The sequence below is a fragment of the Aspergillus ambiguus genome (genome assembly GCF_047715705.1).
Source record: "Aspergillus ambiguus strain CBS 117.58 unplaced genomic scaffold BDV59scaffold_4, whole genome shotgun sequence".
Classification (NCBI taxonomy): Eukaryota; Fungi; Ascomycota; class Eurotiomycetes; order Eurotiales; family Aspergillaceae; genus Aspergillus; species Aspergillus ambiguus.
The window spans coordinates 228,572-245,689 of NW_027395517.1; the positions used below are offsets into that span (position 1 = coordinate 228,572).

A 17,118-nucleotide genomic window follows, 5' to 3' on the forward strand; every position below is an offset into this window, starting at 1 on the left:
TTTTTTTTTTTTTTTTTTTTTTTTTTTTTTTTTTTTTTTTTTTTTTTTTTTTTTTTTTTTAATGACTTTTATTCGGTTGGGTTTGAGATTTTCGCGTGTACATCATTTACTACCGGGTTTTCTTTTGGGTTCCTTGTTTGAGGGGTTTCGGCATACAGCAGCCTGCGAAGGCCTGTCACTGTTCTTTCCGGGTCGGCAATTCACGGCCTTGACCCGCCTGTACATATATTCGCATCGGTGGCACGTCTATACGTGGTGTGGTTTCATTTCTCGTTCCCCTTGACGGCCTGTTCTGGGGCCGGGGCAGGAGGCTGGGAGTTTTCATTCCGTGTGTTTCTTTTGATCTGTTCTTGTTGCACGGCCTCCTACCTTTGCGTTTATATATACTTTGGTGTATTGGGTTCACGTCCAGACTTGAGGGATGTGATTTATGTAAGTAATCGGGCCGGGACTCAGGGCGCATGACGATGATGACAATGTTTGGATGGACCGAGGGCGATGAGTTACATTGGGATCCCTTGACCCTCAGCAGCAATGCATGATAAACTTAAGATTATTGATGATATGGAGCATGGGTCTGCGTAGCGGAGACGGAGAGAAACAGGCGGTTTCATGTAGAGATCGGCCGTGTCGGATTCCTCCACCAACCCGCTTGTTCGAGGTTGATTGTGCCGCCGATGCCAGTCTAGGAAATTCTCCGTCTGAAGGTAGCTAGCTGGCGAGATAAATATGTCAATAGGACATCCCGCGACAGCCTGCAGCAACCCATATCACTGCAATCATGCTGCTTTCCCTCCTCCCCTTCCTTCCACTGGCGACGGCCGCCCTCACCTACCGCGGGGCGGACATCTCCTCCCTGCTCATCGAGGAGGACGCCGGGATCGCCTATAAGAACCTGCACGGCCAGACGGAGGCGCTGGAACGCATCCTGGCCAACAGTGGGGTCAACTCGGCGCGACAGCGGGTGTGGGTGAACCCCAGCGACGGCTCCTACGATGTGGACTACAACATCGAGCTTGCGAAACGGGTCCAGGCGGCCGGCATGAGCCTGTACCTCGACCTGCACTACAGCGACACCTGGGCGGATCCCTCTCACCAGGTCAGGCTTCCCCCTCCCATCCTCGCAATGCCGTAAGGGACATGTCTACTTACCAACGGGGCACAGACGACCCCCTCGGGCTGGTCGACGACCAGCATCGACACGCTGGCCTGGCAAGTCTACAACTACACGCTGGAGGTGTGCAACACGTTCGCGGCGCACAACCTCAGCGTGGAGATGGTGTCGATCGGCAACGAGATCCGCAACGGGCTGCTGTGGCCGCTCGGGGCGACAGACAGCTACGAGAACATCGCGCGGCTGCTGCACTCGGGCGCCTGGGGCGTGAAAGACAGCACGCTGCCAACGACGCCGCGGATCCTCATCCATCTCGACAACGGCTGGGACTGGTCGGCGCAGCAGTACTTCTACGACACGGTGCTGGCGGACGGGACGGCGCTGGTGGCGTCCGACTTCGACCTCATCGGCGTCTCGTACTACCCGTTCTACGACGCGGCCGCGACGCTCGCCGCGCTGCAGGACAGCCTGGGCCGGCTGCGCCGCTCGTACGGGAAACCCGTGCTCGTCGTCGAGACGAACTGGCCCGTCGCCTGTCCCGACCCGCAGTATGCGTTCCCGGCGGACCTGGGCGACATCCCCTTCTCCGTGGCCGGGCAGGAGACTTTCCTGCGTCGGCTGGCCGACGTGGTCGCGGGCACGGACGGCGGGGAGGGCGTGTATTACTGGGAGCCGGCGTGGGTGGAGAATGCGGGGTTGGGGTCGAGTTGTGCGGATAATTTGCTGGTGGATTGGAAGACGGATCAGGTCCGGGCGAGTGTGAGCGTGCTCGGGGGGTTGTAGAAGATGGATGGATGGAGGGCTGTCCTATGAGTATGTGTGGATGGATCTGATTTGTGTAGGCAGTATGGGTTGTATGTCCTAGATGTTCAGCTGGTGGCTGTGCAAAGCTATCGAGTCCCACTTGCGCCGGTTGACCAACGACAGGCGAATGCGAATATCTGGAGAGGGTTTGGATCGGATGTTCTAACGCTGTTGACGATGCCCTAACGTGTAGAGTAGACGAGGCGCACAAATCTGTCGGAGGATGGGGTGGGTGAAGAGCAGGACAGACTTGGGGCAGTATCCGTAGAGATTATGGATATAGAGATGTATAGATTATGGATGTGCAGGGAGCGCTGAGGGGCATGATGTTATTTTGGGACTCTTGTCTGACGATAGTTGTCTGCCAGCGCAGACTGTCGATCTGTCTGCCTTGGTTCTATTTCAGTATAGCAAAGAGCGAATAATCTCGTGGATCCTACCGGGTGTAGATAATCCTCCGTATACTCTGCGCGAGGCTCGTGGTGCTCTGACGATGTATATCGCGGCGTAAGGCAGCAAGGCGCGCAGTTGCTGGATCGGGAAGTTGCTCTCATCTTCACCTTCACTTCATTCATCTTCATCTTCTTCTTCCTCTTCCTCTTCTTCATCTTCTTCCTCCTCCTCCTCCTTCTCCTCTTCGTCCTCATCTTCATTTTCCTTCTCCCCCCTCTTCTCCCTCTCCACCTGCATACCTCCTCCTAATCCAATCATCCCCCCCTGCATCTCCATCTCACGAGGCTGATTCCAAGGCTCTCTCACCTCATTCCTCCCACGTCGATCCTGTCAGCAATCTCTGGCTTCTCCTTTCATTCCCGGATTTCTCCTCCGCCTTCATATTCGATCCCGCCGTTCATCTGACGTTCTTCTCTCCCTCTCCCTCGCTCCATTGACCATTCATCCGCCTCCAATCCCCCAACTCTCGCCAACACCGCCCCTCTTCCTCCTCGCCTCCTCCCATCAGCTCTCCTCCCATCCTGGGTCCTGGGTCCTCCCGATCGACCTGTCTTCTTCAGACTAAGCCCTGTTCTCACGTGGGATCTATTCTGGGATACTTCTCCCTCCTTCGTCATGGAATCCCAGAACGCGCCTCGGGACTCGGAGCAACCTCCTAAAAACCACGGCCGGAGCCCCCATCTGCAGCCGCAACAACAACCTCAACAGCAAACCCCCTCGTCCTCCTTCACCCTCGATCCCTCCGTCGCCCCCTCCGCTTCCTACCTCTCCTCCTCCTCCTTCGCCTCCAACGCGACCTCCGGCCCCGAAGCCTACGGTTACAACCCCGCCTACCTCTCCACTGCCTCTGCGGCGCACACCCTGGCCCCGCCCGATCAGTCCTATTCCCAAACGCTCTCCTTCGACCCCAGTCTGGTCGACCAGTCAGCCGGGATGGCAGCGCGGCAATCCCAGCCCTCGGAGGAGAATTTCTCCACCTTGTTGAACTCCAACCCGACCGATTTCGACTTCTCCGTCTATCAGAACCATTCGCCCAACAGCGTCGGCTCCCCGGACTACGACTCGTCCTTGATGCTGGACCCCCAGATGCATACGCAGTCGCGCCAGCTCAACCACGCCGTCAATCCCGCCGACCTCCATTCGAGTGCCTCCCCCCAGGACCAGCAGCAGCCCTCTCCGGGCCCGATGTCCCCTCCCAGCTCGACTCCCGGGACCTACTACACCCCGCAACACTCCCGTCACACCTCCCTGGATCCCGCCACCGCCGCCTACATGACCGCCAATCAGCCTGACTGGCAGGCCGTCATGAACAATCCCTCCTTCCAGGGCCATCGACGCGCTCCCTCCGAAGTGTCCGAAGTCTCCTCCGCCGCCCATTCCCCATACCTGTCGCAGCATGAGTCCTTTGACGGCGTGGAGAACAACCCCTCTCCGCTATTGGCTCCGCAGAATGATCCAAGCCTGTTTGACAACGCTCTGGGAATCGAGTCCTTCACCCTCTCCGATCAGCACCAGCAAGGATTGAGTCCCGGGCACAGCCCGTACATCTCCCCGCAGCTGATGCCGCAACAGGGAGGGGAGATGGTGCCAAATATGCCCTATGTGTCGCCTCCTGCCGCAAACCAGTACCCCACCCCTCCCACCAACGACCTGTACGCCAGTGGTGCCGAAGGCGTCGTCAATGTGTCCGCTCCCAATGCCATGATGGGAGACATCGGACAGGCCTCCCAAATGGCCCCCCCATCTATCAACGTGGAATTCGCCCCTCCGGCAAGGAACCTCAATTACCCGCAGACGAAACCGACGGCCGATTTGGACTCCCTTAGTCCCCCTCCCATGCGTACGTATCTCGTATCACCTTCTCCACAGTTTTGGTTCTAATGGTTCTTCTCCCCACAGGCCGTGGCCGCAGCAAGTCCGACCCTTACACTCATCCCGCCTCGCGCTCTCGGACCCCGGCGTCTACCGCAAGCAGTCTGGAGCCGCTGGCCCCTTCCTCGCCCCGTTCGCTGTCCCCCTTCGACAGCATGGGTCGACAGCCTCACAGCAACCCAAGCTCGCGGGAACCTTCGCCCTCGCGCTCCAATCGACGTCTGTCGACCTCGTCGATCGATAGTCGCAACTATATTCTGGGCCTCGCCGATCCGGGCCGGCCAGGGGCCAATCCCAATGACTCCAAGCGGGTGCAGAAACATCCGGCCACCTTCCAGTGCCATCTCTGCCCGAAACGCTTCACCCGAGCCTACAACTTGCGGTCTCACCTGCGCACCCATACCGACGAACGGCCGTTCGTCTGTACGGTCTGCGGAAAGGCCTTTGCCCGCCAGCATGATCGAAAACGGCACGAGGGTCTCCATTCGGGCGAGAAGAAGTTCGTCTGTCGTGGTGAGCTCGCCCGGGGTGGCCAATGGGGCTGTGGCCGCCGATTTGCCCGCGCCGATGCCTTGGGCCGCCACTTCCGCTCCGAAGCGGGTCGGATCTGTATCAAGCCGTTGCTGGATGAAGAGTCCCAAGAGCGGGAGCGTACCCTGATGGATCAGCACCAACAGCACTTGCAGCCGATCCCGCCTCCTCTCATGGTCTCTGGTATGGATGGCCAGCATGCCGGCGGTTTCGTTCTCCCAGCGGCTCTATTGGCGCAGTATCCGGCCCTTCAGACTCTGCAGTGGGATCAGATTCCCGCGACGTCGGAAGACCCCAGCGATCTAGGTGGTCGAAGCAGTTTCGATGCCAGTTCGGGCGGCGAGTTCGGATTCGATGACGATGACTCCGGTCTCAGCAGTGTCTCCGGCTTGAGTGGCGGCTATCCCAGCCCGCAGGACAATATTTACGGGGTCAACAACCAAGGGCAGATGCTGGGGTGACCTGCCCCGCACGAAGGAATGACCGCTGTCTTCTCTTGCATCTTTCGATTATTACACTCATTCTGTGTTCTGTGTTGTGCGTTTGACAGTTGTTATATTCTGGGAAGTTGATCCTAGGCCATGTCGGGATCCTGATTTACTTATTAGAGGTTTGGCGTTGGACACAGGGCCCTATATACCTGTCGGAAGGGTTGACACTCGTTCATACTGATTTGGATTCTTGTTTGCAGCTGGGAAGATTCTGGCTTGGGTTCTGTTCTGCGTTCCTGTTTCGATTCGATTCCCCCTGGTCCGCGAGGACTGCGGACCATCGTTGTTACGTGTCTACGATGAGCCTTCATACCCCGGAGAAAAGAACTCCGTCTGTTTTCCTGCGGGATCGTGCGACGGCCGCGACGCCATCGATCTTTGCGTTATTCTGCTTTAGATGAATTTAATGGTGCAAATTAGAGTTGGTTTCTTTATAGCGTGCTTGTGCAGAGTGATATGATAAGTGCCATTGTTCCGAAGGCCAGCCTTGCAACGGCGGATAAGTCCAAGACATTGTATAGCAAGAGTCTATCAGTCAGACAACCCGGTATAGCATCCATCTACTATCTATGGTATCTACGAGCGTCACGACATCGTCTGCAGGCGCACCAGCTTTTCCACCTCGGCCAGCCACTTGGCGGCAAACTCCTCCTCCGTGAATCGGAGCGCGGACTTCCTCGCGCGCAACCGCATAGCGACCTTCTCCTCAGCGGGCAGCGCCAGCGCAGCCTCGAACGCGGCCGCGAACTCCTCCTCCGTGGAGGCGCGGAAGCCCGTGGCGCCGTCGCCGAGGTCCACCACAATGTCCTCGCGCGGGCCGCCCGAGTCGTGCACGACGCTGATCAACCCGGCGGCCTGGTACTCCACGACGCAGATGCCAAAGTGCTCGTTCCACATGGCATTGACGCCAATGGACGCGCGCTCCAGGTGCTCCAGGATGGTGGGCCAGCTGGCGTCGCAGAGGAAGGTGGTCTGGTCGCGGATGCGGAGCTCATGGGCCAGCAGGCGCAGGTTGTAGATGTGGGTTTCGTCGGGGCTGGCGTGGCGGACGGAGCCGATCAGGACGAGGCGGGGCTCCGGCGCGTCGTCGTCGTTGCCGACGGCCGCGCGGGTGCGCCGCTCGTGCAGGAACCGAGCAAACGCCCGCAGGAGCAGCGGGTGGTTCTTCTCCGGCCGAAACTGCGCGATGTACAGAAGGAGGGGCTGGCGGGTGGTGCGCTCGGCGGCGGCGTCGACGCGGATGGACGACTCGAGCTCGGCAACGGCGGTGGGCGGGAAGACGACCGTCGGGGCTGGGTAGGGCTGGGCGGCGCGCGCGGGCCCCCAGATGGCGCGGATGTGGGCGGCCGTCCACGATGAGTTGCACATCACCACGTCGACGTGGCCGCCGACCCAACCGTAGAGCCGCGCGAAGGCGAGCCAGTAGCGGCGTTTGAGGTGGCCGCGGAGGCCGCGACCGGCGCCGGCGTTGACACCCTGCACGCCGGTGCGGTCGTCGAGCGACTGCAGCATGTCCGTCGAGATGGTGGGGTAGTGCACGTAGGCGCCGGTGGGCACGGCCGGGAACAGCAGCTTGCTGAGCCCCAGCGCGAAGGCGTACCCCATCGTGTCGAGGAAGAGGTCCGGCACGAGCAACGTGAAGGCATCGTAGGCGACGACCAGCGAGCCCAGCGATTGCCCCAGCAGCGTCAGGTAGGGGTACATGCTGCTGTGGACGTATTTCCGCGTCGAGAGGTAGATCAGGACGACCGTGGGCGCGTGGAGCGCGATGTTAAACCGGTTCTGCGCTGTCAGGAGAGGGACACCGCGGTCGATGAGCATGGATCGGACGTACCTGCACTCGCTCGAGCATGGTGGCTTTGCTGACCTCGTGGTCGCCGGTGTAGATGGCGCAGACGGCCTTGGGCCATCGTTTCTGCGTTGCGCGGACGGCTTCCCAGAGCACACGCTCGCCGCCTCCGCCGGCATTGCTGGAGATGCTTGTCAGACAGTGGAGTGGAGGGGGGTTCTGTGAAGAGCCATCTCGTACCAGAAGGGGTGGAAGAACCCGATAATGCCCTCCCAGTCGTCGTTGGCAGTCGCATTGTTCTGGCCAGCTGGCCCGGAATGGGCGCTGGAGGTGTCCACCTTCTCCCAGTCTTCATCCTCCCCGGGCGATGTTTTCGACCGGCGGGACTGGAACTCCTCCTCGTCGGCGCGTACCCGCGACAGAATGTACTCCCTCCGCGAGCGCGTCCTCTTCTGGATGACCCATCCAACGCCGCGGAGGACGATGCGGAGCACGCCTAGAGGGAGCTGGGGGAGCACCACGCACGCAGCGAGGAGGGCAAGAATGGAGATAAAGGCCTTTAGGAGAAACAGCATCATGGTGGGGGAAGAGGGGCGCAGACTAGTCGGGGAAGACTGCCTGGTGGTGGTGGTGGAGGAAGAAGAAGATGATAGTCGTCGTCAGTTCGCCATATCGATAACGTATCGTCCCGTATCGTAAGCAGTCACGTGACCATCTGATAATCTTTGTTTCTACTTCGACCTCATCTTCTTCCTCTCCTCCTACGCCGTTCTTCTCTCGTCTTTCTTTCTTTCGTTCTCTTCTTCTGCCTCCTGTATTATTATCCAACTCTCATAATGCCCCCTCTACGACCCACTCTCCCTCTGCGTACGCGCAGATCCCCCCGACACATCCGCAATTTCCATCCAACCCGTCCAGCTCCCTTCGTCAACGAAGTCCTTGAGGTCTCCTCCTCCTTCATTCATGGCGTGCACTCCGTCAGCGGCCTATCCTGGGCCCTGTCAATCCCATTGACCGCAGTGATCGTCCGTACCTCCATAGCCATGCCGCTACAGATGTTCAGCCGCCTCCAGGCGCGCAAAGAACGCGATCTCCTCCCGCTCCTCAATTCCTGGTCCAAATACTACAGCCAGGACCTCCTCCGACGGAAGGGCCAATCACCCGATAGCATTCTGCCTCCGGATATTCGCCGTGACCTGGCAAAGTGCCTCAAAAAGAAGCGGGAGGAGCTGCACAAGCGCTTCCAGGTCGTCCCGTATTGGAAAGGTCTCAATTTCCTCCAGCTCCCCATATGGATCTCCGTCATGGAGAGCCTGCGCGCCATGTCCGGAAACGACAAGGGTCTCATCCCCTACCTCCTATCCCTGGTTGAGCCCGCATCCCGCTCCGCGGGTTCATCCCCGCTCCATCTGGCCGTGGAGCCGTCCCTGGCCACCGAGGGCGCCCTCTGGTTCCCGGACCTGCTGGCCGGCGATACCACCGGCCTCCTTCCCGCCGCGTTGACGCTGTCCATCCTTCTGAACGTCCGCGCGGGCTGGAAAGTGCCCCCGCTGCGCGACCTGGCGGACCTCCCGAAACCAGAGCTGGCGAAGCAGTTCGTCTTCCGCGGCCTCCGCGCGTTCATCCAGTTCATGGCGCTGAACGTGGGCCTGTCGGCGTATGTGTCGGGCATGCCGTCCGCGCTGATGCTCTACTGGATTACCAGCTCCAATATCGCCACGCTCCAGACGCTCTTTTTGGAGAAGTACATGTTCGCGAAGAAACCGCTGAAGCCGTGGAGGCAGGTCTTCATTGCGTTCCCCAAACCCTGGCAGAATGGGCTCGCCACAAAGAAATGAGCTTGGTCCAGGTTGGATTCATTCCATTTCACCATGACGAGCCGCCATCGCTGGCTCGAGAAGATATGCTTTGTGGTATCCCGCCAGCCCGCCATCGAGGGTTTCCCGATTCCTAAGTAACATTCCCAACCGGTGGATGTCACTACATGGTGACTCACACGGGATACATGCAGAGTACTAGGTTGAGAAACAGGTCTTGTTGGTGGAATCCTGCGCAGCTGACAGGCCATGCTTTCAAGCGACGTCAAAGATACCCTTTTGCGAGATTAGTTGCTAGGTTCAAGAGCAGTCCAGCTGTGCTGCTGCGATATTAATAGAAGGGCCAGACATGTTCTTTGGTCAAACTTTCTATCAATTACGGCTGAATGTAAAACTATCAAGACACTCTTGCTCTTCTACCGAAATATTCATGCAAGCCACCCAGAAGCAACGCCAGGTTTACCGCCACTGATAAAGGTCGAATAAGGCTACTGAAATATTCAGCGGCCTGCGTGAAAACAGATAAAAGAAACAATGAAATCAAGACGCAATGCACATGTACTGAGACCAAATCAAAGCTTAGCCTTGGGGGTCTCGTCTGATGCACTGGCTTCTTCGTTGATCGAGATCGTCCGGTTATCGGCCCCTTCGCCGAAGAAGATTACCTCAACTGTAACATCATCACTGGAAAAACGATCAGCCATAGCTTCCACGCAAAGGAACAGACGCACTTACCGGTATCTACGGGAATACGGGCTAGGAAGCGTCAGCAACGCGCAGACCATGTCTTTGTCCTTGCCACCCATGGCATTGCGCACAAGATGGGTAGCGGCGTTCTTATCCTCGACGACAAAGCGGCTGGCTGCGCCGGCAATATCATACTGCTGTTGGCGGATCGGACGGCGCTGGCCGTCGGTTGTCGTCTCCTTCGACTCTTCCACGGGAAGCTTGCTGTTGAAGCCGAGCCAGCTCTTCAGCCACGTCGTGTTGCTTCCAGATCCCGACTGCTGCTGCTCGACCCATTGGCCCACGAGACCCACGACCTCCTCGTTGCTAAGCATCTCCCACAGGCCGTCGGTAGCGATGACCAGGAAGTCACCCCGGCTGGGATCAATCTTGGTGGTCGAAATGATGGGCTCAGCAGTGACGTAAGGAGGCGTTTTGAGGAGCGGATGAGGGGTTCTTCCAAAGAACTGGCGCTTGATCTTCTCCTGCGTGTCTCGGCTCCACTTGTAGAACGCATCGCCGAAGGAGCGACTCGGTTCCAGATTGCCGAGAATGCGGCCGTTGCGTACCACGTTGGGTTCTCCAGGGTGCTCTTCGCGGAGACGCTTCATCTCGGAGGGGGTGCCGCCTGTCTGATCTTCCGAGAGGGCCGTGGCTGACCACTTTCCGTTCTCGCCGCGGCGGCCGAGCACCGCTCGCGAATCTCCCGCGCAAGCCACTTTGAGATCCTTGGATTGTGAGTCGTAGAAGGCGAGGAGGGCACAGGAGCCTGACAGAGCGGGAGCAAGCATCTCAGCCGCAACCCGCCGCGAGTTCGACTTGAGCACCTTGTCCACGCTGCCATGCACGATATCATTGTCGAGACGTACAAAGCCCTGCTTGATGGCAGCGTCGACCGCGGCAGATGTCGGTGTAACGATGGACGGGTCCGCAGCGGCAGCCTTGTAGGTTGTATTCAGTTCACGAGCGACGTAGGAGATGAGAACATTCCGCAGCTTTGCCGACGTCGTCCAGCCACTAGTTCGCCGGGTTAGAACTTCCCAGGGCTATCAAAGACTAAATAGAAAACTCACGAATGTCCATCAAACACACCCCAGAACATCCAGTCACTGTTCGATTCACCCGACTGAGCCGCGTCTACAGAGGACGGCACCTCCACAATCTTCTCGGCGTGGTCGTCCTCGATCGGAGAGTTGCTGGGCACCTGGACGATGTCATACCGGACGACACCCTTGCCGCGGTTAACTAGATATGACTCCTCGTTCTTCCTCAGCTTCTGCGTGGCTTGCTCCGGCGTCAGCATCTCGAGCATTCGGCGATCGGAGTCGTCCGTGTGTTTGAAAAGAGGCTGCTCCGCGGACAGATGGGCGGTATAGAACTGGTCGTTATCGACGAGCAGAGCGCGGCGAGTGGTCTCCGATGGATCCTCTGCGTAGGCGGTCGTGGTTGCGATGGAGCGTAGCTGCGAAGTAGCGGTTGCGCCAACCGGCGATGGTTGCGCGGTGTTCCCTTGATAAGCGTACCAGGCTCCGGAGGCCACAACCGTCGATATCACTGCAAGGGAGAAATTCCGGAGATGCATGGATGAGTGTAGGGGGGCCGGGAGGAAGTTTGAATGCTTTCCGGCAAAGAAGGAGGGCCGGAGACCCAAGGGTTGACTGCTAGAGAACGATACAGCACGCGGCCTCCTACCGGCGACTTTCCATACTGGGACACTGCGGGCAGTACGGAAAGTCTGAAGAGCGACACAGCGCATTGAGACGGAGTCGGAGAGGCAGGTCGAGGGGAGAAATCCAGCGCTGCTGGATGGATGCAGTGAGGTGGAAGAAGAGAAGAAAGTATGGAGTTATCAGGGAACTGCGGAGAACACCACGAGCCCCAGGCACCAAGGCATCCGTCCCATGATCTCACGCCACGTGATGGTATCGGTATTACCGCCCAATGCCACGCTAATCCGTTCTGGGATGTGTCGTCATTCCCCGCGGACGCATTCAATATTATTTTTATACTGCGTCTAGTCTATTTCAGCACATCTCCCCTTTCCCTGGTCACCTCAATTGACGTCCTCTCTCATTTCTGCGACAGTTCCCTCTGGATGTCCTCCCGCGCGATTCGCAAGCTGCAAAAGCTGCGCGAACAAGAGCTGCAGCAAGCAGAGCAAGAAGAGAACAGCAGCGACGATGAGCCCGTCTACCAACCATCCAAACCTAAGCTGAACGCCTTCGATCTTCTCAATGCTGCCGATGATGGTGGTGATGACGACGACGAAGAGCAGGAGCCAGAGCACGACATCCCCCAGCCGGTGACTCAGACGGTAGAGAACCCCTCACCCACACAGCCAACCGAGCCGAAGAAAAAGAAGAGCAAAAAGAAGAAGAAGAAGGCGGCCTCAAAGCCTATGGTAGAAGCGCAGCAAAAGACGGAGGCTCTAGACGAGATTGACCAGGCTCTGAAAGACCTGGCGGTTCAGAACCCCGCGCATGGAAATGCCACCGCCGCCGCGACGGCGAACACTCGGGACGCTGCGTTCCCGAAGACACCGGACCAGTTACTTGGGATCGAGCCTAAGTTCCTCAACGCGACGAACGAGATGCGCAAGCTATTCGGGAATGTGGTTCTGGAGAACTTCGATCAGCAGGACGCCGGCACAGGTCGTCGCAGGGACCGAAACCGGGAGATGGTGGATTTGGGTCGCGCCCTGACTGGCAGATACAGTCCGGCCAGTCGAGGACAGAGCTTGGCTGGGGTGACGCTCCGGCGGAACGTCTTGATGCAAGGCAAGGACGAGTGGCCACGAGCTCCGAGCGGTGGCCTGGGGATGGAACTCGGGGAGAAGACCCCAACAGGAGCCGCAGTCTATAAAATCCTGCACAATGCTTCATACGAAGATGTGCAGAGACAATTTGACATGTGTGTGGAATCGATGGACCCTCAGCGGATGATCCACCTGCTACAATACAATCCTTATCATATTTCGACGCTGCTTCAGGTGTCTGAGATAGCGAAGCACCAAGGAGATCATGCGGTGTCTGCTGATCTTCTGGAACGTGCACTGTTCAATATTGGTCGCTCGGCTCACTCCTCCTTTGGCACCCGTCTTAAAGAAGGCTTGGCCCGACTGGACTTTGTACACTCGGAAAATCGTGAGCTCTGGCTGGTGGGCTGGAGATACATTGCCAACCTGGGAATGAAGGGAACATGGCGCACCGCGTATGAGTGGGCAAAGCTGCTTTTGAGTCTGAATGACAGCGATCCGTATTGCATCAGACTGCTGATCGACCATCTGGCATTGCGTGGTAGAGAATATGCCCATTTCGTTGACTTGTGCACGCAGACCCGGCTGAAGGAGGAGTGGGACACGCTACCCAATATCCAATGCTCGCTTGCGCTCGCATACCTGCGGCTCAACAAACCAAGGGAGTGCCGGGAACAACTGCGTCTCGCTATGTTGCGGTACCCGTGGGTTTTCTGCAAGATAGCCCAAGAACTTGACATCCAGCCCATGCCCAAGCGTATCTGGGGTAAGATGCCACCGACCGACGCGCACGAGCTGCTCACGGAGCTCTATATCGTCCGAGCCAAGGATCTGTGGAACACCCCAGAGGCCGTGGCCCTGATCGTGGAAGTAGCGGACATGCTGCCGGACGAGGAGAACCCAGTTGAGCCCCCAGAGATCACGTTGGATATTGCGCGCCACGTCGTCCTGTCTGATGTCCCTCGAGTCACGACCCATCTGCCTGGACGCTTCGTTGCGGGACGGATCTCGTCATCCGACCCCCTTCCTCCGTACGACTCCGAAGCTTATCGGCAGCAACAGGACCCCACGCCCAGCTACTTATCTCAGGTGCCAGAAGGTGGACGGCCACAGTGGCTTCGTGATTTGCTGGACCAATTGAACAACGGGGCCCTGCATTTCCCTCGGTTCCGTGCGGGTGGCGAGGAAGAGGTCCACGGTGACGATGTCTCGTCTGGGGATGAGACGGCAGCAGATCAGCATCGCCATCCTGCCGGTGACCAGCAACCGCTGCTCGAACAGTGGCTGCTGGAAGACGGGCTGCATGGCCTGGAGGCGTTTCTTCGGCAGTACGGTGTTGACCGAGGGAATTGGGGGGACGTCGTGGATTACTCGCCCTTGACGGAATATGTCGATGCGCTGAATTCTCTTCAGGAAAATACACGGCAACGGATTCTACATGGAGCCCTTCGCGAGGCTTTGGGAGAGATGGTGGTGGACATGCTGGAGGATGAATTGCAGCTATTGGAGTATGACGAGAGTTCATAGTAGCCTTAATTGGGCGTTACCAAATCTACAATATTATTCGAGGTGGTGAGAGATTAAAAATAAATCCAACATATATATATATATATATATATTTCGCTTGCGGTAGTGATGGGTCTACTACTTCGACTCCCCATCGATATATCCGCAGTAACGACGTCATCATCAACATCCACGAATATTTTTCCTCCTCCCTCTCCTCGCCTCGCATACTTCTTCGAGTCACAATAAATGACATTCCAAACACCAAGACATTAATATCCCTCAGCATTGCAAGCAGCGACAGGAGCTTAGTCAAGCATTCCAAGGCACTGGCGGCTCCACCCGCGAAGCATAAGCTAACAATCGCTGCATTCTTCTCCCCCCAACTCATCCAACAATCGACGTGTCAAAAAGCTTGCTGCTCCTGTCGCTCGAAGATCCCTTGATAGGGTTCTCTGCGCCGCTAGTCTCTGTCTGTTTTTCGATCCCATGTCGTGGGAGAGGTCGCATCTACCACCCACCATCAAAATCTGAACAGCCTGCGCCGCCGCCGCCTATCTTTCCCACCCTATCGTCCTTGTCCTGGACGGCTTCACTGTGCGTCTCTGAGCACAATGTCCCTCGTGAGGTCCCTAGGCAGCATGACGACTGGCGAATCAGTACCCTTGACGCCGCGCGAAGCTGCCTCGGGGCTTCTCGGCTCCATCTCCTTGACCTGCTGGATTTTTCTCCTGGTATGGTCGACAGCCACCCTGAACCGGACTATGAACTCGAACTAACCAGCCCAGGTCCCCCAATTGATCGAAAACTACCGCAACGGCAACGCCGAGGCCATCTCCCTCCTCTTCCTGTTCGTCTGGTTCGTCGGCGACGTGGCCAACCTGGTCGGTGGGCTGTGGGCCGGCCTGGTGCCGGTTATCGTCGCCATCGCCGTGTATTTCTGCATCGCCGACGGTGTCCTCATCTCCCAGTGCCTGTACTACAAGGCGCGCAACGCCCGCCTCGACGCCCTGCGTCGCCGTCGTCGCTCGTCCACCGAAACCCCCGACCCCACCACCCCGCTGCTGGGCCGGCGCTTCAGCGATACGCTCCCCGAGTCGGGAATCGCGCGACGGCGCGCGTCGGTGTCGTCGCAGCGCCGGGTCGACGGCAATGGCAGTGTGCGACAGGCGGACGACCCGCTGGCGAAAATCGTCGAGGAGAACGAGGCCGGTCAGCAGGCCTGGGTGAAGAACCTCAGCAGTGTGTTGGCTATCTGCGTGATTGGGATGGCCGGGTGGACGCTCGCGTGGCGGTCTGGTGTGTGGAAGCCGGCGCCGCGCGAGCACAACGGTGGCGTGGACATGGCGGCGGGTGCACAGGTGGTGGGCTATTTCAGCGCGGTTTGTTATCTGGGGTATGCTACGGCTTCAACTGAGATCTGTGGAAGGGTTCTGGGCTAATGGTTGATATAGGGCGCGGCTCCCGCAGATCTATAAAAACTATTGCGACAAGTCGTGCGAGGGTATTTGCTTTTCTCCCTGCCCGTGGACATTCCACAACGCTAACATCGCATCCAGGCCTGTCCCTGCTGTTTTTTATTCTCTCGCTGATGGGCAACTTGACTTACGGTGCGGGTGTAAGTGGCGTCGCTGTGTTAGATGGGCGCATGCTAACCCCTGCAGATCCTGTGCCACTCCACCGAAAGGAACTATATTGTGACCAACGTCCCCTGGCTGATTGGGTCGCTGGGAACGATGGTCGAGGATGTTATCATTTTCGTGCAGTTCCGTCTGTATGCTGTTGCGGAGACTGAGGCTGTATTATGATGTTTTTTTTTCTTTTCTTCTTCTTCTTTTTTTTTGCGCCTCTTTTTTCTTTCCAGCACGCTAAGGGATTAGCGCGTCATTTCGTGTTTTAGCCTTGCTTTGACTGATCAAAAGTTGTTTGCTTGCGACGTATGAGGTATCAAAAGTTGGGGTGATAGGTATATGGCGTTGCGGTCTTGTTGTATCTTACCATGTCTACATAGCTACGATCTGCACTACCAATCCCTTGCTGGCTTCTAGAGGAATCAAACGGACGATGGTTCATGGTCGCATGGCAGACATCATCTCATGAGAGCTAGGACACTGATTCAGACGTTGCGGTACAATGAGTTCATCCAACAAGTCCATCGGACAGCCAGTCCCATCCGGACGGATATGTCACCACAATCTCAAATCCATTTTTTGTATTTTTGTGTAGATAAACTACCAGAATCGTAACGGCATCCGGCGTTGAACATTTCTACCTCAGTCACGACGGAACCCATCATGCCAAAGCCACAGCGCCCAGTCCCACCGGAACGTGTCCCTGTCCGAATTGAAATCTTGTTCTTTTTAAACGTTTTCCCTTTTTGGTCTTCGTTGCGAGTTCGCGTGGTTTATCGGATACACATGGAGCGAGAAAAATGCGAGGGAGGAGTTAAACGGAGAGAGGAAGGAAATAACGATGACAACGGAGAAAAGGATAAAAAGAAACCAAGGCCGACCGGAATGAGGCGTTTAGTCGAACAGACCGAAGCCCATGTCCTCGTCGGACTCCTCCTTCTCCTCTTCCTTCTTCTCCTCAGCGGCGGGGGCGTCACCACCAGCGGCGGCGGCACCAGCGGCGGGAGCGGCAACAGCGGGACCAGCAGAGCCGACGTTGGTCAGGAGGTCCTTGATGTCCTTGCCCTCGAGAGCCTAGAGATTGCATGTGTAAGTCGAGCCTATTCGTTTCCTGATAGAACATCGCAATGCGCATGTGATCGAAGGTTTACCTTGGCGAAGATGGAGGACCAGATGGGCTCAACTTCAGGCACCTTGGCGGCGGAGAGCAGAGTCTGGAGCTTGTCGGTCTGTTGGGAGGGGTTAGCCCAAGTCCGTTGAAAAAATTGGAATCTGACGTGTAGCCCGAGAATGGAGAAGCCGTCGAGAGGGGTCGAAGCCTGGTAGATCCGGCGCTGTTTCGTATCCCGGTGGTGATGCGACACCGACATCTGCCATGTTTCTCACCCCGAACGGCTGACCAAACTCAAGACCATCAGATCAGACGGGAGACACATACGGTCACCTCAATACCGTCATCGGCGAGGATGAGGGCGGCGTAGGAGCAGGCGAGCTCAGCGGTAGACATGGTGGTCGATTGGGTGGTTGGACTGGCGGACTGGAGTCTCGAGAGGGATGAAGGGATTGAGAGGGAAGAAAATCGAAGTCGAAGCGAAGTCGAAGAGAGAGAAGCGTGTGGCTTCCCGAAGC

General features: G+C 57.5%; 8 protein-coding genes across 8 annotated transcripts; 5 read left to right on the forward strand and 3 right to left on the reverse strand.

Moving 5' to 3' along the window:
• Nucleotides 1-660: 660 nt before the first annotated feature.
• Nucleotides 661-2,136, forward strand: BDV59DRAFT_210172 (putative arabinogalactan endo-beta-1,4-galactanase A). The gene is made up of 2 exons (XM_073695542.1): nucleotides 661-1,099; nucleotides 1,166-2,136. Exons 1-2 carry the CDS (start codon nucleotides 782-784, stop codon nucleotides 1,895-1,897), a joined length of 1,050 nt encoding a protein of 349 aa, XP_073551239.1. The 5' UTR covers nucleotides 661-781; the 3' UTR covers nucleotides 1,898-2,136.
• Nucleotides 2,137-2,490: 354 nt separating this feature from the next.
• Nucleotides 2,491-5,692, forward strand: crzA (putative C2H2 transcription factor Crz1). Its single transcript, XM_073688460.1, has 2 exons — nucleotides 2,491-4,211; nucleotides 4,271-5,692. The coding sequence occupies exons 1-2, from the start codon at nucleotides 2,987-2,989 to the stop codon at nucleotides 5,233-5,235; spliced, it is 2,190 nt and encodes a 729-aa protein (XP_073551240.1). The 5' UTR covers nucleotides 2,491-2,986; the 3' UTR covers nucleotides 5,236-5,692.
• Nucleotides 5,693-5,721: 29 nt separating this feature from the next.
• Nucleotides 5,722-7,674, reverse strand: BDV59DRAFT_107344 (alpha-1,2-mannosyltransferase ALG11). The gene is made up of 3 exons (XM_073686550.1): nucleotides 7,295-7,674; nucleotides 7,100-7,235; nucleotides 5,722-7,047 (listed from the first exon to the last, which is right to left on the reverse strand). Exons 1-3 carry the CDS (start codon nucleotides 7,630-7,632, stop codon nucleotides 5,851-5,853), a joined length of 1,671 nt encoding a protein of 556 aa, XP_073551241.1. The 5' UTR covers nucleotides 7,633-7,674; the 3' UTR covers nucleotides 5,722-5,850.
• Nucleotides 7,675-7,825: 151 nt separating this feature from the next.
• On the forward strand, nucleotides 7,826-9,202 carry BDV59DRAFT_170750 (putative mitochondrial export translocase Oxa2). The gene has a single exon (XM_073688461.1). It carries the CDS (start codon nucleotides 7,891-7,893, stop codon nucleotides 8,890-8,892), a length of 1,002 nt encoding a protein of 333 aa, XP_073551242.1. The 5' UTR covers nucleotides 7,826-7,890; the 3' UTR covers nucleotides 8,893-9,202.
• Nucleotides 9,203-9,210: 8 nt separating this feature from the next.
• On the reverse strand, nucleotides 9,211-11,489 carry ptcF (type 2C protein phosphatase ptcF). The gene is made up of 3 exons (XM_073688462.1): nucleotides 10,671-11,489; nucleotides 9,607-10,614; nucleotides 9,211-9,555 (listed from the first exon to the last, which is right to left on the reverse strand). Exons 1-3 carry the CDS (start codon nucleotides 11,351-11,353, stop codon nucleotides 9,444-9,446), a joined length of 1,803 nt encoding a protein of 600 aa, XP_073551243.1. The 5' UTR covers nucleotides 11,354-11,489; the 3' UTR covers nucleotides 9,211-9,443.
• Nucleotides 11,490-11,597: 108 nt separating this feature from the next.
• On the forward strand, nucleotides 11,598-13,931 carry BDV59DRAFT_170753 (transcriptional repressor TCF25 family protein). Its single transcript, XM_073688463.1, has one exon. The coding sequence runs from the start codon at nucleotides 11,693-11,695 to the stop codon at nucleotides 13,877-13,879; it is 2,187 nt and encodes a 728-aa protein (XP_073551244.1). The 5' UTR covers nucleotides 11,598-11,692; the 3' UTR covers nucleotides 13,880-13,931.
• A 156-nt stretch (nucleotides 13,932-14,087) lies between these two features.
• Nucleotides 14,088-15,921, forward strand: BDV59DRAFT_170756 (PQ-loop repeat-containing protein). The gene is made up of 5 exons (XM_073688464.1): nucleotides 14,088-14,592; nucleotides 14,647-15,254; nucleotides 15,313-15,362; nucleotides 15,418-15,476; nucleotides 15,523-15,921. The coding sequence occupies exons 1-5, from the start codon at nucleotides 14,473-14,475 to the stop codon at nucleotides 15,664-15,666; spliced, it is 981 nt and encodes a 326-aa protein (XP_073551245.1). The 5' UTR covers nucleotides 14,088-14,472; the 3' UTR covers nucleotides 15,667-15,921.
• Nucleotides 15,922-16,378: 457 nt separating this feature from the next.
• On the reverse strand, nucleotides 16,379-17,095 carry rpp1 (ribosomal protein P1). Its single transcript, XM_073688465.1, has 3 exons — nucleotides 16,928-17,095; nucleotides 16,641-16,718; nucleotides 16,379-16,563 (listed from the first exon to the last, which is right to left on the reverse strand). The coding sequence occupies exons 1-3, from the start codon at nucleotides 16,994-16,996 to the stop codon at nucleotides 16,384-16,386; spliced, it is 327 nt and encodes a 108-aa protein (XP_073551246.1). The 5' UTR covers nucleotides 16,997-17,095; the 3' UTR covers nucleotides 16,379-16,383.
• Between the last annotated feature and the right edge of the window lie 23 nt (nucleotides 17,096-17,118).

Excerpts from the sequence above, each read along its gene's own strand:
- BDV59DRAFT_210172 (XM_073695542.1), top strand. The coding sequence starts at position 782 with ATGCTGCTTTCCCTCCTCCCCTTCCTTCCACTGGCGACGGCCGCCCTC. Across the intron at positions 1,100-1,165 it reads GGGCGGATCCCTCTCACCAG|ACGACCCCCTCGGGCTGGTC; the intron begins GTCAGGCTTCCC and ends AACGGGGCACAG.
- crzA (XM_073688460.1), top strand. The coding sequence starts at position 2,987 with ATGGAATCCCAGAACGCGCCTCGGGACTCGGAGCAACCTCCTAAAAAC. Across the intron at positions 4,212-4,270 it reads CCTTAGTCCCCCTCCCATGC|GCCGTGGCCGCAGCAAGTCC; the intron begins GTACGTATCTCG and ends TTCTCCCCACAG.
- BDV59DRAFT_107344 (XM_073686550.1), bottom strand. The coding sequence starts at position 7,632 with ATGATGCTGTTTCTCCTAAAGGCCTTTATCTCCATTCTTGCCCTCCTC. Across the intron at positions 7,236-7,294 it reads GGGTTCTTCCACCCCTTCTG|CAATGCCGGCGGAGGCGGCG; the intron begins GTACGAGATGGC and ends AAGCATCTCCAG. Across the intron at positions 7,048-7,099 it reads CCATGCTCGAGCGAGTGCAG|AACCGGTTTAACATCGCGCT; the intron begins GTACGTCCGATC and ends CTGACAGCGCAG.
- BDV59DRAFT_170750 (XM_073688461.1), top strand. The coding sequence starts at position 7,891 with ATGCCCCCTCTACGACCCACTCTCCCTCTGCGTACGCGCAGATCCCCC.
- ptcF (XM_073688462.1), bottom strand. The coding sequence starts at position 11,353 with ATGCGCTGTGTCGCTCTTCAGACTTTCCGTACTGCCCGCAGTGTCCCA. Across the intron at positions 10,615-10,670 it reads GGTGTGTTTGATGGACATTC|TGGCTGGACGACGTCGGCAA; the intron begins GTGAGTTTTCTA and ends CCGGCGAACTAG. Across the intron at positions 9,556-9,606 it reads CCGTATTCCCGTAGATACCG|TGATGATGTTACAGTTGAGG; the intron begins GTAAGTGCGTCT and ends TCGTTTTTCCAG.
- BDV59DRAFT_170753 (XM_073688463.1), top strand. The coding sequence starts at position 11,693 with ATGTCCTCCCGCGCGATTCGCAAGCTGCAAAAGCTGCGCGAACAAGAG.
- BDV59DRAFT_170756 (XM_073688464.1), top strand. The coding sequence starts at position 14,473 with ATGTCCCTCGTGAGGTCCCTAGGCAGCATGACGACTGGCGAATCAGTA. Across the intron at positions 15,363-15,417 it reads TTGCGACAAGTCGTGCGAGG|GCCTGTCCCTGCTGTTTTTT; the intron begins GTATTTGCTTTT and ends CATCGCATCCAG. Across the intron at positions 15,477-15,522 it reads ACTTGACTTACGGTGCGGGT|ATCCTGTGCCACTCCACCGA; the intron begins GTAAGTGGCGTC and ends TAACCCCTGCAG.
- rpp1 (XM_073688465.1), bottom strand. The coding sequence starts at position 16,996 with ATGTCTACCGCTGAGCTCGCCTGCTCCTACGCCGCCCTCATCCTCGCC. Across the intron at positions 16,719-16,927 it reads ATGACGGTATTGAGGTGACC|ACCGACAAGCTCCAGACTCT; the intron begins GTATGTGTCTCC and ends CCCTCCCAACAG. Across the intron at positions 16,564-16,640 it reads GGTCCTCCATCTTCGCCAAG|GCTCTCGAGGGCAAGGACAT; the intron begins GTAAACCTTCGA and ends TGCAATCTCTAG.